The sequence below is a fragment of the Megalops cyprinoides genome, chromosome 9, assembly GCF_013368585.1.
Source record: "Megalops cyprinoides isolate fMegCyp1 chromosome 9, fMegCyp1.pri, whole genome shotgun sequence".
NCBI classification, from domain to species: domain Eukaryota; kingdom Metazoa; phylum Chordata; class Actinopteri; order Elopiformes; family Megalopidae; genus Megalops; species Megalops cyprinoides.
Genome location: NC_050591.1, coordinates 30,052,183 through 30,068,386, shown reverse-complemented (window position 1 = coordinate 30,068,386; position 16,204 = coordinate 30,052,183). Strand labels below are relative to the sequence as shown.

Genomic DNA, 16,204 nt, shown 5'->3' with positions numbered 1-16,204 from the left:
TGGGCCTCTCACGCCGGGGGGGGGGCGCATCGGAGTGCCGAAACACTGCACTTGTTGTGCCGGAACATTCCCCCCCCCACGCGGCAGAGCGCAGCTCAGCCCAGCCTCACAAACGCCGCATTCACCCACGGGTTTAACCCCGCGCCGGCCGCAGGAAATAACCGCCGGCCGCGTGTTTAAAGAGAAGGAATCCAGTTTGTCTATCAGAGCGGCGCCGGGGTCACTGAGCCCGCCCCCTCTCCCTGGGCGGGAAATGTCAGGGAGAGCTGAATTATGGGACGGGAAAGTTGACCCTCTCGTGTAATGGGAGGATGTCTGCTCTGACAGCTTTAAGACAGGACCAAGGTCACTTCCTTCTGGAATATGTGTGTAGAGAAACCTGGAATAGCTCTGCTTGTACCCAGATAGGTGAAGCTGATTGCGCAGTTAAGGCACTGACCCCACACAGATACTCCAGGATCACAAACTGGGTCAGCTGCTTTGTTAAATAGTGTTATTTTGCCTGTGAGATAAAATGCACTCGATCAGCCAGCAGTACCCTTTGTACTGTGGAATCTGATTAGCACAGTCTGTGATAGAAATAGTGGTGCCTGTTAGCTGAGCTGGAAAGGTCCTAGCCACTGTTAATATAAAATACCACAATACAGTGTACTTAAATATTAAAGCCATTATGGAGGCTCTTTATGACCGCAGGCAAACTATTGAAGTTGTGCAGTTTTTAGGTAAAGAAAACGCTGGTATTTTTTTAAATTGAATCAGAAATAAATAAAAATGCTTTTGTACCAGAACTTTGAAATCAGATTGAGTAACATCTGTATTTTGTGTGGCTAAAACAAGAAAAAAAATATTCTTTTCATTTTCATGTGAAACATCACCACAAAATCACAGGTTTGTGTGGGTTGCTGTATAGACCCCAATTCTCATTTTGTGTCAGTGCTCTTCACCGGATGCCATCTTCTCATTCCCTCATGTACAAAAGCTTGGGAAAGGGGCAGTCTCCTTCGCCCCTGCCCAGCCTCTCTGATTGCCCTCCTCCCCCTCCCAGCCAGCAAGAGGCTTCTCCATTAATGCCTCTCACCTGTAAGAGCTGGAAGTGCAGAATAGCAGATCAGTCAAGGCCGTGGTTTCCACAAATGAGCTTCTCGCACCTGCTTCTTGTTTCATTAGTCCACTGTCTGCTTTCAAATCCACCGTTTGAGACTGGAGACCCAGGATGTGTGTGTGTGTGTGTGTCTGTTAGGGAGGAAGGGAGGAGGTGGAGAGAGAGAGAGAGAAAGAGAAAGAAAGAAGAAAGAGAGAGATAGATCAGGGGTATCAAAAGAACCCAGGTGGGTTTCCACTGGTTCCCATAGAGAGAGAGAGAGAGAGTGCAGGGCCCTGAAGTGGCAGAAGTCTCTAGAATCACTAGATGTCTGAGATCTGAGATACATCGTCTATGTAGCACTTGCAAACTGTCCTCTGTGTTGAATGCCTCACTGCACCTGCGTTGTCTGTCTATGACACAGCGTTATGTTTGTCCAAGAGGGGCTTCCGTACTTGTCAGGGCCCCTGTGTAGAATGCTTGGATTCATGTCAAGCTTGCACCAGAAACCTCCAACAACCAAAATATGTGGATTTTAATATACAAAAAATCAATGGAGCTTATGTGTGTGTGAGAAATCATATGGTTAAAATAATAATTATAATAATTTTTGGTGCAACCTTACATTGAATCTTAGTGCACAGTATGCCAGGTTTATTCAGTTTGACTCTGAATAGGACAATGTTCAGCTGTGATTCTGGAAGGTACTGTATCTGTTTGTAAACGAGGTGAGTTGCTTTCTTTTCATAATGCGTTTGCAGAATGCAGTGATGATCTCTATCCAAATGTGAAGCCGCTCTCTCATGGAAAGAAAACCGCAGTCATATTGATCCCACTCACCCTGACACGCAGTGACCTTTAGCCACTTCAGATACATTAACAGACTAATGTGACTAAAAGCAGGTTGGGGGGGGGGGGGGGGGGGGGGGGGGACACAGCCAATCATACAGTGTGACTGAAGCTTGTATGTGAAGGTCGTCATGTCCTTCACATGCCGTCTCTCAGTGAAAAATCCAAAACTGTCAAGCATTTTATTTTAAAATAATGCTTAACAATAGGGTGTGCTCTGTGTATATTTACCCAATCTGTATCTACTTCAAGGGCCTGAATTACCGTCTGTGAAATTGGCTAGTTGAGCTGTTCTTCTGGGACCGTGGTGTTTTAAATCCATTATTGTAGCTATGTGAAATGCCATCTTTTCTTACTTGTATATTAAAAATCTTAATGATATAATGAGGGCACTCTCAAACCCCCCACATAAATTAAACAAATCTGTTCTCAGTAATGATTTCACTGTCCTCTGCACTCAACTGTACTGCCTGTAAGAGAGATTGGCCCCTCTCTTCTCCTTTCCTCCTGTCTGTGAGAGTGGTGTGTCCCTCCTCTCCTCTCCCCTTCTCTTTTCTCCTCCTGTTTGTAGGAGAGTGGTGTGTCTCTCTCTTCTGCTATCTGTGAGAGGCTGGAGTTTCCCTCCTCTCTTCCCCTCCTGGTCTGTGAGTGATGTCCCCCTCCTCTCCTGCCTATGTGAGAGTGATATATCCCTCCTCTCCTCTCCTGTCTCTCCTCTCCTTTTCTCCTGTCTCTGAGAGAGTGTGTGTGTCCCTCTGCTCCTGTCTGTAAGAGTGTGTGTGTGTTCCTCTCCTGTCTGTAAGAGTGTGTGTCACTCTCCTCCTGTCTGTAAGAGTGTGTGTGTGTTCCTCTCCTCCTGCCTGTAAGAGTGTGTGTGTGTCCCTCTGCTCCTGTCTGTAAGAGTGTGTGTGTCCCTCTTCTCCCGTCTGTGTGTGTGTGTGTGTTCCTCTCCTCCTGTCTGTAAGAGTGTGTGTCCCTCTGCTCCTGTCTGTAAGAGTGTGTGTCCCTCTCCTCCTGTCTGTAAGAGTGTGTGTGTGTTCCTCTCCTCCTGCCTGTAAGAGTGTGTGTCCCTCTGCTCCTGTCTGTAAGAGTATGTGTGTGTTCCTCTCCTCCTGTCTGTAAGAGTGTGTGTGTGTTCCTCTCCTCCTGTCTGTAAGAGTGTGTGTGTTCCTCTCCTCCTGTCTGTAAGAGTGTGTGTGTTCCTCTCCTCCTGTCTGTAAGAGTGTGTGTGTTCCTCTCCTCCTGTCTGTAAGAGTGTGTGTGTGTTCCTCTCCTCCTGTCTGTAAGAGTGTGTGTGTTCCTCTCCTCCTGTCTGTAAGAGTGTGTGTGTGTGTTCCTCTTCTTCTCTCCTCTGTGTCTTTCCTCTCCTGTCCTTATTTTGTGTCCTCATGCTCCTCTGTCCTCTCTGCTGTGTGTGTAAGACAGTGTATGAAAGCACATGGTCTAGGCTGTGTACGAGAGAGCCTTAGTGCAGGTGTTCAAGGGCACCTGTGTATATGAGTGAGACAGGAAGTGAATGCGTGAATGAGTGAGTCCGAGAGAGGTTTTGTGTGTGTGTGTGTGTGTGTGTGTGTGTGTGTGTGTGTGTGTGTGTGTGTGTGTGTGTGTGTCTCTCTCCTCTGCGTGTCCTCACTGTGTCCTGTCCTGTGCTCTCTGCTCCCGCAGGTCTGGTGTGTATGAAGTCCAGCACTTCAGTGGTGGAGCTGGTCATGCTGCTTTGTTCCCAGGTGAGATTCTGTCCTTCTCCTCAGGTATCTGTCTCTTCTGACCCTGTGCTGGTTCTGCTCTGGCCTGCTCCAGTTAGGCACCTGCACCACTGCCAAATGCAGCTATGGTGTGGCTTCACAAGGGTCAAGGACCAGACAAGACTTTTACTTTGCTCTGGTTCATTGACTTCAAAATCAGTCTCTCTGTGGGCACTCAGTAGCCAGTAATAGAATTTGTAAAATTCAGAAGGGAAGAGTTGATCCATGACAGCACAAATATGTGAAAATGAATAAATCATGTGATTTGACGGTCAGATAGAGTTGCCAGTCAGAAGGAAAAGATGGTTGTAATAGAGGCCAAACCTCCAGTGCACAAAATCCATAGTTGGTAACAGGTAATATTTTTAAATTTAAATGTTTTTTGTCACAACACATTTAAATTTAACATTGGGGCATAACATTGGGATTGCCAGACTTCCTACATCTATTATTTTTGCTCCAAGGGATGCAAAAACATTTCCTAGATGGTAGAAGCTTACATTGTCACTTTGTAACAAAACTTTGGATACCCAGCCTGTATGAGAGCTGTGAAAAGGTGGAAAAAATGGTTTTGTCCGCCTTCCTAAAAATGAGGGACATTGTTGTCCATTTCTGTAGATTTTTTCTGTGCATTTATCCTATCAAAAATAACTGTGACCAGTCAAAGATACTTCAACCCCCCCCCCCCCCCCCCCCACCTCTATATTCTGACCCTTTATCTCAGTGGGCCCAAATGGAGTTGCTCCTTTCCTGAAGTCAGTTAGCATCGCTTTGGTTTTTAGTGTTTGTAACATCAAAAAATTTGAACGAATTCATGAAGCACAGCTGTGTGATGCTGCTTAGAGTGATGCGTTAAGCTGGCCTGTGATGGCTCTATCCACCTGGAAGCCTGCAGAGGCAGCCTGAACGGAAGTGCATCTCTCAGATGCTGATTCATACCGGGGGAGTCTGGTTTCAGACGCATCCATTATTCCTGTGCAAGCTTGTTAAACCCAACCGCCGAGGCTTAACAGTGCGTACATTACATCTGACATTCACAACGACGTATTTCAAGGCATTTTGTCTCTGCCAGACAAGCGACAATGGCACGCATAGTCTTTAGAGGCATTCTTCAAGGTGGCAGCGCTGGCAGGACTAACTGTGTGATTGGTGTGCTCCAACACCCTTGGATCAAGCCATTGCTTTCATTTTACCCATAGTCCTCTGCCCTTTCTGAACTCTCGCATTTAGCATCACCCCCCAGCTCAACACACACACACACACACACACACACACACACACACACACACACAAAGATACACACACACATGATCTGCCAACCACTAATTTATGCTTGACACCTAATCAACACCTTTGTCATAATGCCCTCTGGATACCATGAACTTTTACCTCCTCATCACTGTGGCTATTGATATCCACCCACGTCACCATGTGTTTGTAACACCTTACATCATACCCACAAACCCCCCATGCAGTCTCATGTATCACCCATCCATATACTTAAGCCAGAAAAATACAGAATGCATGCCAACACAACATTGTCTTTCTCAATGAACTCCTTACAATTAACTCACAAGCTTAAATCATAAGCAGAGTTGGACATTGCCAACTAGAAGAAGTCAGGCCTTGCATTTTTAAACCTCATTTTAATTTCATACAGGAATATGTTGAAGCTAGTACGCTCATTTAGAGTAAAGACTAATTATTTAGCATCTCCCATGTATCATTGACATATTGAAAGGAACTATAATTGGGTACATTTTTTCCATATATTTTGTGACGCGTCAGTTTTTTTTTTTTGCTTTGGTACCCATTGTCTGCCTCCTGTTTTTTAACTCTGTTTACCTTTCACTGGCGCTGTGTGAATTTGTCAAGATATACTATTACTGAAATGATTTAAAACGGCATACCTTTCTACCCTCTCAGTTTCCAATTCAGATTCTTTAATTCTTAAGAACCATGTTATCAAGGTCTCTGTTAATAGATCAGCGAGTCCATGTCTAATGATCAAGCAAATTGTTCAATACGTGCTGGAATTTAATTGAAATATAGCAGCTTGTCCTTTAACAGAAAGCCCCAAACATTCATGTTGAATTCACATGTATGCGTTAGCGAGTACACTACTCTGTACCCTACTCAAAGGAGCTCCCTGCATTCTACTCTACGCAGAAGAGCCCTCCACACTCTGTACCCGTCTCAAAAGAGCCCCTCCTCATGCAGTCCCTGCAGTTTCCGTTCCCTTGAATGCTAACGACAAACAAACCAGTTACCACTAGCACTAACCCCGTAAATCTCTCCGTAAGCCTCCATTTTGGGAGGGGGTCAGAGTCCCGATGTTGCAGTTACTACAGAAGATATTTAACATACCTGCTGTCGGCCCATCAGTCTTGCGCCGGGAGAGCATGAGGAAGCCATTAGAAGGCTGCCGCTTCCCTGGATCCAGCTGATGAGAGAGTTCAGGGGAGAGAGGCTCCGTTAGGAAGATCAGCACCTCCAGGGCGGCTCTGCCGTGTTGGGAGCCCCAGCCCCGGTCCAGCCGGTCTGCACCCACACGCATTTGTTATCAGAGGGCGGACATAGGAAGGGTTATCCCTCAAAACGCTCCAGAAGGGCCTCAGGGTGGCAGGTCACCCCGCGCTCTTCCTCCCTTTGAAGTTCCCTGGCAACTCCACTCCGCTCCTCTGGAGGGGAAAAAAAAGAGGAGGGAAGAAAGGATCTGCGGGACGCTGCCGTTCCCAGCTCGTGGATTTATTGCGGAGGGGAGCGTCGGCGCGGCGTTAGGGGGTCCTGGCTCATCCCCTCATCACAGAGATAGCATTACCGCGGCTCCGCCGGTTCCTGCCATTAGAGGCTCCAGGGATGAAACTTTGCCTGAAATATTGATCCGCAGGAAAAAGGGGAATGTAACCAGAGCCCTCGCCCCATGTCCTTCCAGAAGCATCAGGGTGAGAGTCTGAGTGGAGCCAGGCTCTCCTGAAAACCCTTGCACTCCCGGCTGAACGGGCCTTCTGCAACATTAACCTTAAAGACTAAAGACACACAGCATTTCGGAACTAACAGGACGCACAGACAATTCTGGGAGCACCAGGTGGGGGGGCGGGGGGGGGGGGGGGTGTTCAGACTGCCCTTAGAGGTAGAAGTACAATAAAAAAAATCAAAGGTAATGGTTGGAAAAAAATAAATAACACAGCATACCACTATATACCACTATTACCAGGGTTTGGGGACAGCATGAGTCACATGACCTGCACTCTGTGCTGGCCTGCAAACAAGGCCCATGGGGCTCAGTGTGGAAAGCAGTAGAGAGAGGGTGGATAAACAGCAACTGTATAAACTGCAAACAAAAATCAACACCAATAACAGCGTGTGAGCAGGATGTCATTTAGTGGTGAATGCCAAGTTTCCTGTGAACGTCCTACAAAGCACTTAAAGGGTTGTGAAAAACAGCCTACATTTCCCATCATTCTGTGAATTTGCATATGGCGGCTGTTATGCTAAGTGTCTGTTCTCAATGCCGAAATGTGTTCAGCTGGAGGGCAGCCTTGTATTTAAATCCCCTTGTTGTCATTGTATGGGATCAACATTAAGATGGATATTGCTTTAATGATAATGCTTTAAGGCAGAGTTGTAGTATTGATAGTGGAAAATATTTCCTCACAAAAGCCCACTGGCAGTGTAACAGTTGCCACATATCAAGATGAGGAATTATGTTCTTATGTACCTACACAATATTTGTGACAGCATCAATTCTCACTGCTATACACGTGTCAGAAGCCATCAGGGTCCTGGAAGGTCATGGCTGAGGTCTGATTTGTAGACATGTGGATGTCTCCATTGCTGTCTCTGGCAGAGTGTTCTCCAAGTGATGGAGAGCAAGTGTACAGTAATTGGCCTGTGTGGCCAGTGTGCACAGAACCGCCCGCAATAGTTGCCTTCAAGTTACATTATATTACATTACATTATTGTTGTTTATCAGGCACTCTTATCCAGAGCGACTTACATAGGCTACAGTTGTTACATGTTATCCATTTATACAGCTGGATATTTACTGAGGCAATTCTGGGTTAGGTACCTTGCCCAAGCATACTACAGCAGTGTCCCAGCTGGGATTCAACCCGGCAACCACTCGGTTATGAGCCCGGCTGCTTACCACTATGCTGCACTTTCCCCTTCAAATGTCTTCATGTTAACGCTGTTGTTTATGTAATGAGTCAGACTCTCAGCTGTGTCATAGTGGTTTTTGAGAGCCATCAGCTTCATTAATAAATGAATGATAATAATCTGTCACTTTATGTATCCCCATCACTGCGGTTCCACACAGCCGGTCCTGGAGAGCGGAGAGTTGGGTGTCTGCATTTAGAATGCCGTACAAAATGAAAAGGTCAAGCGGGTCTGTTTCTTGTAACAGCTTAAACACACATAAAGGACACAGAGCGGAGCCATGGAGATTTACTGATGGAAGGCCTCCAGATGTTTTGCGCCGCGCTGCGCAGATAAAAGCGAAATCCGTCTCTCTCTCTCTCTGACAGGTCGGATTGAGACGCCACAAACGCTTAGCACCCATTAAGTTCAGAAGTTTCAAAGAGAGGGTTTAGAAGGACTAGCCAGTTTGAGGGCACCGAGGGTTAATGAAATCAAACCCAGGGAATGTGTTTGGTTGGCAGTGCCAACTGCCTAAAGAGGTACGAGGCCTTACCTTACCTTACCTTACCTTACATTTTATTTGGCTCACATTTTTGACTAAATATCAGGAGCACAGTATACTCCCACTGGTCTCACAGAGCATCAGCATGTGATATTTTTTGACATGTCACAGTTCCAGGAAGATAAAAGTGACTAGATACTCGAGTTCTGACTCTGGAACAAGCACTGGTCTCGCTGTGTGCCCTCAGAGCATGTTCAGGTGGCAGTCTTAGACCAGTGAATCGTGTATTTTCACAGCAGTGTTATTGTTTGTTAATATTTCGGTTGAAACAGACACTGAACCCCTCTCTGCCTTCAGTCCCCAGCAGGTATAGGAAGGTAGTATGAGACTCTTCTGTCTGTTCAAATGTAAATGGAATCATTTGTATGCGACTTTGATGATGGAAGCGTCGAGCAAGAAACCATTAAACAGTGTAGTATTAGCTTGTTTGGTGTGTGATGGAAAAAAAACAGTGGAACAACTGAACTGAACTCCTTTGTCATAAGTCACTTTTAGGATAAAGACTTGGTGAAATGCTTTAGAAACTTCAGAATTTGCGGATGCTTTCCCCAGATGGTGTAAAATTGATCTCATGATCTCAGCCTGAAACTTGATATAAATGATAAGTTATAATAGTATGGTGAAGGGATGGTTTTGATTTTGTGCTGTTTTTTAAAAAAATGAAAGGTTCTCTTAAAAAACATACGAGTATAAAAAGTATCACATTTCTCTGCCCTTTGCAATAATCATACTTGAAACTGTGAGTGCACAGGCCCCATGTTTAACTAGTCACTGCAGAAGTGGGCCAGATCATAGAGGTTTTGTTGCTGGTCTCTGAAGACGTGAAGCAGTGCTCCTGTCCCAGGTCGGGAATGAGCAGTGACCAAGGTGGGGGAAGAGGGGCGCACCAGGGGACCTCTCTCCCCACCTCCCTCTCCCCCCTCACGGTGTGCCGAGCGAGCCTCCATCACGTCACAATGCGTTGAAAATCCCATGTTAACAGCTACAGATTAGTGAGGATGTCAGCTTTTCTTATCTGAGCTCCTGAACAAACGTCCCATCGCCAGAGGTGCCAAGCCCCGAGTCTGGTCCAAATTTACATGAGGGATCACATTACAGCCTTCTGGAGGTGCATGTCAGTGCTAATTCACTTCACATGGGCCAAGCTCGTCCCTTTTTTTTTCTTTTCTCCAAATCCCAGCAATCACACCCCCGCCCACCCACCCCCCAGGGAGCTAAGCTTCCTGGCTAAAATAAAATATACTCTTTTAATCACCATTAAAGGGCTGCTTCAGACAAGACACCAGATTGACTTATTTGCCGTAACGCGGCAGGCCTCTCGGCCCGGTTCTCAGAACTCGCTGCGGCGTTCCCAGCAGAGCATGATCACCGCATTGGCATTTATTTCCGTATTTATTTTTGTCACGTGATCGCGGTGCTAGCGGCCCCTCGGAGGGCCGCTGTACACGATCCCCGTTTAAATGAAGAACAGCTTCTTAGGAGCGGATACTGTAGCAGGCAGAGGGGGTCAGTGGGAACATTTGGAGAGCAGATGGACCGCAGCCCCTCGGCCCTATCTCTTTCTCCGGCTCAACGTGGGGCTGGGGGATGTTCAGCAAGCCAGAGCCCATCTCTAACATGGCACCACTCCGGCCTTATCACACACACACACATACACACGCATGTATACACTCTGCTGTGGTCAGTGTTAAGTAAGTGTCAGCACTGTCCCTTCATAGCACAGTCAGAGGTTTTAGGCAAATGCTATTTTGCTTTCAGATTTGCATTGCTGTAAGGTTTATTCCTGCCTCTGTGTCTGTCCTCCACAAGTCTTAAGCGTGTTCATAGTGTCTGCCTTACTGAAGTGCTATAGGGCCATTTGGCCTCCTGCAAGCCAGCCTTTACAGGACCTTTTCATGTCCTTTGCAAAATTTAGCTGGACCTTAGAGCTGGGAACTACACTCATCCTGCATCCGTCCCTTGCGGTATCCCCCCCCCCTTCTCTCTCTATTCTCTGTGTTTTGAACTCCGGCCCTCCTCTTGTTTTTTCCCCTCTCCCACTCGTTCCTCGGTGAGCAGGGCAGGAGGAGATTGAGTTCCCACAGCAGCTACGGCGGGACCCCTAAACTGCGTTTTAATCATTTCCAGACAGTGTTGTGAGAGAGCGAGCGCTCCCAGAGTGCCCCGGGGCTCCCCGCCGCCTCGGGTGCACGGCCCGTCCGCTGGACGTGACCCCCCCCAGTAATCCGTCACTGTAAGGGCCGGAGGAAACGGCTGTGCAGAAGGGAGAGGATACGGTTTCGTTCCTCAGTTACACCTCTCCTGCGTTTGCCGGTCCCTTCGCAGAGAAGCCCAGAAGCAGTCACACATGCAGAGCAAAATCTCGCTTTCTATAGGCTCCTTTCTTTAACGTTTTTTTGAGATACGTGACCATTCCCTTGTTTGAGCAAGGGGCTATCAGATTTGGGCTGTTGAGACCCTTTTTGAAATGCGTTTGAGGCAGCTTGATTTGCGTCTTTGCAGGGCTGTTTGTAGGCCTTGACTTGATTAAGAAACTGGAGTCGTTTTACGGGGTCACTGCAGCTAGTTGCTTTGACATTTCAAAACCTTGAAGAAATATTGTTTTTCGTGTATTTTAGTGTTTGTGGGAAATATGCAACATTATTGCTTTTTTATAGCCAGCTTATTGCCTCTTGATGATTTTTTAATTGAAAATCAGTTTATTAATTTGTTGTGCAGCTTGTATCCAATATCGTTGATCAAGAGTTTTTCCTCTGTATTCTCTTTGATTACTGTTTGTATATAAGAATGAAATGTATCCAGTATGTTTTTTCATCTCTTGTACAAATGTATGTAAATAAACAAGTGATCTCTCACTGTATTTCAGGAATGGCAGAATTCCATTCAGAAGAACGCAGGCCTGGCCTTCATCGAGCTCATCAACGAGGGAAGGTAATTAGTCTCACCGCTTACTGGGAATGACAAATGTTCATGGTTTATACCAGCCACGTCCGTGTGTGTCCTGCTGGCCGTTATCTGTGCAGCCATCGCCGTCGCCTTCTGAAACATCACTAAGAAGGTTGTTTGGAGCAGTGGCAGGGACCCAGATTAGCTCTAAGCTCCTTGCCTCTGCCGTGTGCTCTTTAGGGGGCAGAGGGAGCTAATACCGGCCAGTGGGTGGTGAATTACAGAGGACCCATGCGCGCTGTCTGTGAGCGTGGACCGCGGAGCAAATCTCAAATTCTAATTTGCCTTAAAATTTTAAAAAAGTTCTAAATTTGAATAACAAGTAAGCTTGTGTTGGAAAAGTTATGGACACAGTAGTAAAGGGTAAGCAACAACACAACAGTTATCAAAATAGTCAAACTAAAATGTTCACACTGTATCTGCTTCTCTTTTTTTCCTCTCTCCATCTTTCCTGCTCTCCCCCATCTCTCTCTCTCTCTCTTTCTGTCTCTCTCTCTCTCTCTCTCCTTTCCATCTCTCACTCTCCAGTCAGTTGTATGTTACTCATGCCAATAAAGACATTTGCGTTGCCAGAGTATGTGCACAGTAAACAAATCAAGCAGCAATAATAATCTGGCCGTCCCGCCTCGTGTGCCTCTCCCGGGCGTGCGAGGGAGATGCAGCTCAGGGAGGGTGTTTGGCTGGGCGGATCTGGGCTCAGCCTGGGAGCCCATCTGTTGGCCCATATGGCGGGAGACTCCCACTATCCCCCCCCGCCCCCACCCACTCCTCCAGCTCCCATGCTCCTCTGCACAAAGAGCCTGAGTCAGCATGGCCGCCCGTCGCTGTCCAGGGTGCTGGGCCGCGTGTCCACTGCAGCGGAGATCCATCATGTCTGTGCCCTGGCGCAGTGGGCACCTGCTCCGGCTATCCTGCATGAGCAATGGGCCGATGCTGCTGGAGGCTCATTAGGGCCGGCCGGCAGGTGTGGGACCGCGTGTGAGACACGGGGGCAGAGAGAGAGAGAGATGGGGAAAGGTAAAAAGAGGTAGAGAGGGATCTGTGATGTGCACACATTTGGCAAGGGGGCTGTCGATGCTCTATTCCCCCTCCTCCTCCTTGCCTCAGTGTGTAATTGCTGATCAGTCAGATTTTTTCACTCATTCTTCATCAATGCACACTACACAGGGTACACGAGATTGGATTCTCCATTATGTTATATCATAATGCATATCATCATTCACTGAGGTTCTCCCTTTCCCTCTCTATTCTCCTCTCTCTTTCTCCCTCTCTCTCCTTCTCTCTCTCTTCCGCTCTCTCTCACTCTCTCTCATTTGCTTCCTCTCTCTCTTTCCTTCACTCTCTCTCTTCCCCTCTCCCTCTACTTCTCTTGTGCTTTCTCTTTTTATTTTTCTCTCCTTGGGGTATACTGCAGTATTTGCTTTATCAACTTTTCCCTAAATTTACCACACCTGGAACTGAGCTGCACTTTGTCCCAGTTTCAGGCAGTATCGTAAAAGTAAAAAGGGAAAAAAAAAATCTTTTGTGTACGTGTTTTTTTTTTTTCTTTTTCCCCAGGACTCAAAATGCAATTCAGTGCTTGTCAACACTTAAGGAGACATAAACAGTTGATGAATGCGCCTCTGGATTAAATGCTCTCCCTGGGATGGGGGGGAAGGGGGGGGCGAAATTAGACTCTGGATCATATGCCGGAGAAGAACAAAGCCCCACTGTAATTAAAACAAAGCAGGCTTAATGATGTGTAAAATGGCATATAATCTCCACACAATAGCCGCCGCACTTTCAATTATTAGAGATTGAAGTTTAAACGTCGGAGGAGGAGGGGATGGAGCTGACGAATCGGCTCTCTGGCTTGAGGAGTTTGTCATGATCAGAGTCATCGGCGTCCGGAGCACCGGCCAGTGGGGAAGGATGGTGGGGCCGCGCTGGGCCTCTCTGCTGTAATGATGCCTATTTGCTGGGTAATTGCAGAGAGAGGCCTGTCACCAGTCTGTTTTTATTTGACGTAACACAGACAAATGATGTTAATTATGAGTCTGTTCTCAGCGCGTCAGGAACACTGTGTGTGCATGACATATATGCCATTAATAGAAGCATAAAGCCGTGGTTATTATTCAGCTTTTTCACCATGACGCCTTATTTTTATTCAGTGTTGAAGTTTTTGTGTGTGTGTGTGTGTGTGTGTGTGTGTGTGTGTGTTGGTCATAACCTTTTGAAAGTAAAAAGTCTGAGCAGGAAATATCCCTGTGGTTTGCAAATATGAGTGTAGTATTTTGAGGTGATCCAGACTTACTTCATAATTCAGCCAGTGCTGTCTGCCATCAGACGGGCTATCAATGCCGAGCTTTGAGTTCATTCTTTAACATAAAATACAATTCAGAGTGTAAATGAGACCAAACGCACATTCCCTTTTTTGTATAGTTTCAATTTGCGCATGTTACAGCGTATGGAAACCACCTCAGCCACGCTGGAAGAGTAAGTGAGGTTTTCAAGTCTGTCTTCGCTCCGGCTCAGAGCTTGTACTGTTTTTCTCTTTTCAGGACTGTGATTAAAAGAAAGATAGCCTAATGAGGGAGGTGAAACATCTGTCAATACGCTATAAAACACTTAAAATATATATACGTATGTAAAATCATAAAACCACAGAAAATTATATATTGTGTTTTTACAGTGGAGAACTGGGTAAAAGTACACTTAAGAGTGCTTGGTTTTGGACGTTCAGTTGGCTTGTTTTGGATGGGTGACACCTGTCTGCGGCCTACGCTGTTTTGTTTCATGGTGACTGGGTGAACTTGAATGTCCCGAGCTCCAGTTAGTTTGCATCGCAGGAAGCAATCAGCTGGTCAGCGGTGTTTTTTCACAAACAGCCCCGTGGCGGTGGGAAAGTGTGCGGCTCCAGGCCTTGGAGCACACAGCACGCCCTGGTGGTCAGGCCGCAGTGGACGCCCCCTGCTGGCCGGCTGTCTCTGAGAGCCTGTTTCTCTGTGCTTGATCCAGGCTCCTGTGTCACGCCATGAAGGACCACATCGTGCGTGTGGCCAACGAGGCAGAGTTCATCCTCAACAGACAGCGGGCCGAGGATGTGCACAAGCATGCTGAGTTCGAGGTAGGCTTGCTCCTGCGGACACTCCTGCGGGCTCTGCGCCTTCTTTACGGCCACTGGGGTGGAGTCAGAGGGGGCAGTTAGCGCTCCCTGACAGAGCTCCCAAAAATAAAAAAACAACACTACAGGAAACAGGAATGCCATATCCACAAATCTGCTCCAAAAGAAGAGCCCAGATATGTAGGATAAACCTGAACGAAGTCAGGTTGCACAGGTTAACTTGAATAGGGTTTGAATAGTCTTATGCTCACACTCACTTGTCTGGGAGTGCTGTTAGCCTGGTCTGACACTGTTGCTCATTCAGCTTGAATGGATACACTTCTGCTCTCTTGTGCTTGGAGTCCCTCTGGATGAGAGTGTCTGTTACATTAATGTAATGTAATGTAAAGGTACTGAGAGTTTTCCGTAATAATAGCTGATAACATACATTTTATAACAGCATTCCTTCTGGCTGCTCCCATGAAATTTTGAGAGATGTTCACATTTTTACCATTTGCTGAAAACGCCAAACAAACTGACCAGTCATCACTGTTTAGCATTCCCATTGTGATATTAGCATTGAACACACAGCTGTATGCTGGCCATGATGTTTCCATCTCTCAGTCTGTTGCTCGTCTTACTCCCATACATATGCACCACGAACACGATCTGGGAGTGAGATTCGGTGCGGAAATGGAGAAAGGAATTATGGGAGAATGCTGGTGAAATACCAGCTGTCAGTACTTCCTCTGTAATCCTGTCCTTGTGTCTCCTATAGGGGATTAACGGCCCACTTATTAGCCAGCAATAAAGAGGTTTAATAACAGCGTGTGAAATGATATGCCGGTAATAGAGCAATTTGGTCCTTATGGGGCTTAAGCCTTTTCTCTCCTTACAAATCGACAGCCACTTCTTTAAATAATGAGTAACCCTTTGAGATTGTATTTAACCCCCATCTCATAATGTTTGCTCTTGAATATAACAATGAAAGGAAACAATCAACATTCCTTTATTGAAAATATTAAAGCGGATGTAATTTAGAGCAAATTATTTTTTCTTGCTGTTATAACCTCTTTTGTCAAAGTTTTGTTCAAAGTAGCATCCGGTGGAATGGTAGAATGTTAAATATACTGATGATATGTTGTATGAAAATAAAACTGAGATCAAAACAGGTTGTCGGACCCCGACAGTTGTCTCAGCTGCAGTAGATTAGTGCTCAAGATTACTCTGTCAGCATGTTGTGGTTACAGGCGGAAGAGAGTATATATCAGACACTTAGTACAGTTCATTAAGCAAGCCACACAAACATGAGTGAAGTGGAGCATTCTTGCCCTTTCCGTGTGGTATGTGGGAATATGCAGCAGTTCTGGGTGTGAACTAGGGAACTCTCCAACGCACACACGTATAGTCACGCACTGACATTCACTCACATGAGCTTTTGGCATTTATGCGTAAAATAGGTTTTTCAATTCAACTTTACATATAAGCGTGTAGACACATGCAAGTCAAGTACAGAATCTCTCACATGCATTCACACACTGACTTGCATTTATAGATGGACGCGTTAACAGACAAACGTACACGTTCCAGACACACACACACACACACACACACACACACAGGCAGGCAGGCAGGCACTTGCGTTTACAGACAGACACCTAACAGACACACACGCACGGAGTCAGTCATCAGCTTATATATGAGGAGTGATGAGGTTCTTATCAGAGAGGAGCAGCCCTCCTGAAGCAGCTGTTTGATATACTGTTCCCGAGGATCCTTGACCTGCTAGATAAACC

At 46.4% G+C, this 16,204-nt stretch overlaps 1 protein-coding gene across 4 annotated transcripts in view; it reads left to right on the top strand.

The window, feature by feature from the left end:
* nbeab (neurobeachin b) overlaps positions 1 to 16,204 on the top strand; it is a 269,175-nt gene that overhangs the window by 145,026 nt on the left and 107,945 nt on the right. For all 4 annotated transcript variants that reach the window (XM_036537414.1, XM_036537413.1, XM_036537412.1 and 1 more), the window contains 3 exons: positions 3,596 to 3,657; positions 11,247 to 11,311; positions 14,324 to 14,432. In XM_036537414.1, the coding sequence (XP_036393307.1) occupies positions 3,596 to 3,657; positions 11,247 to 11,311; positions 14,324 to 14,432 (236 nt within the window). The remainder of the gene's footprint in view (positions 1 to 3,595; positions 3,658 to 11,246; positions 11,312 to 14,323; positions 14,433 to 16,204) is intronic.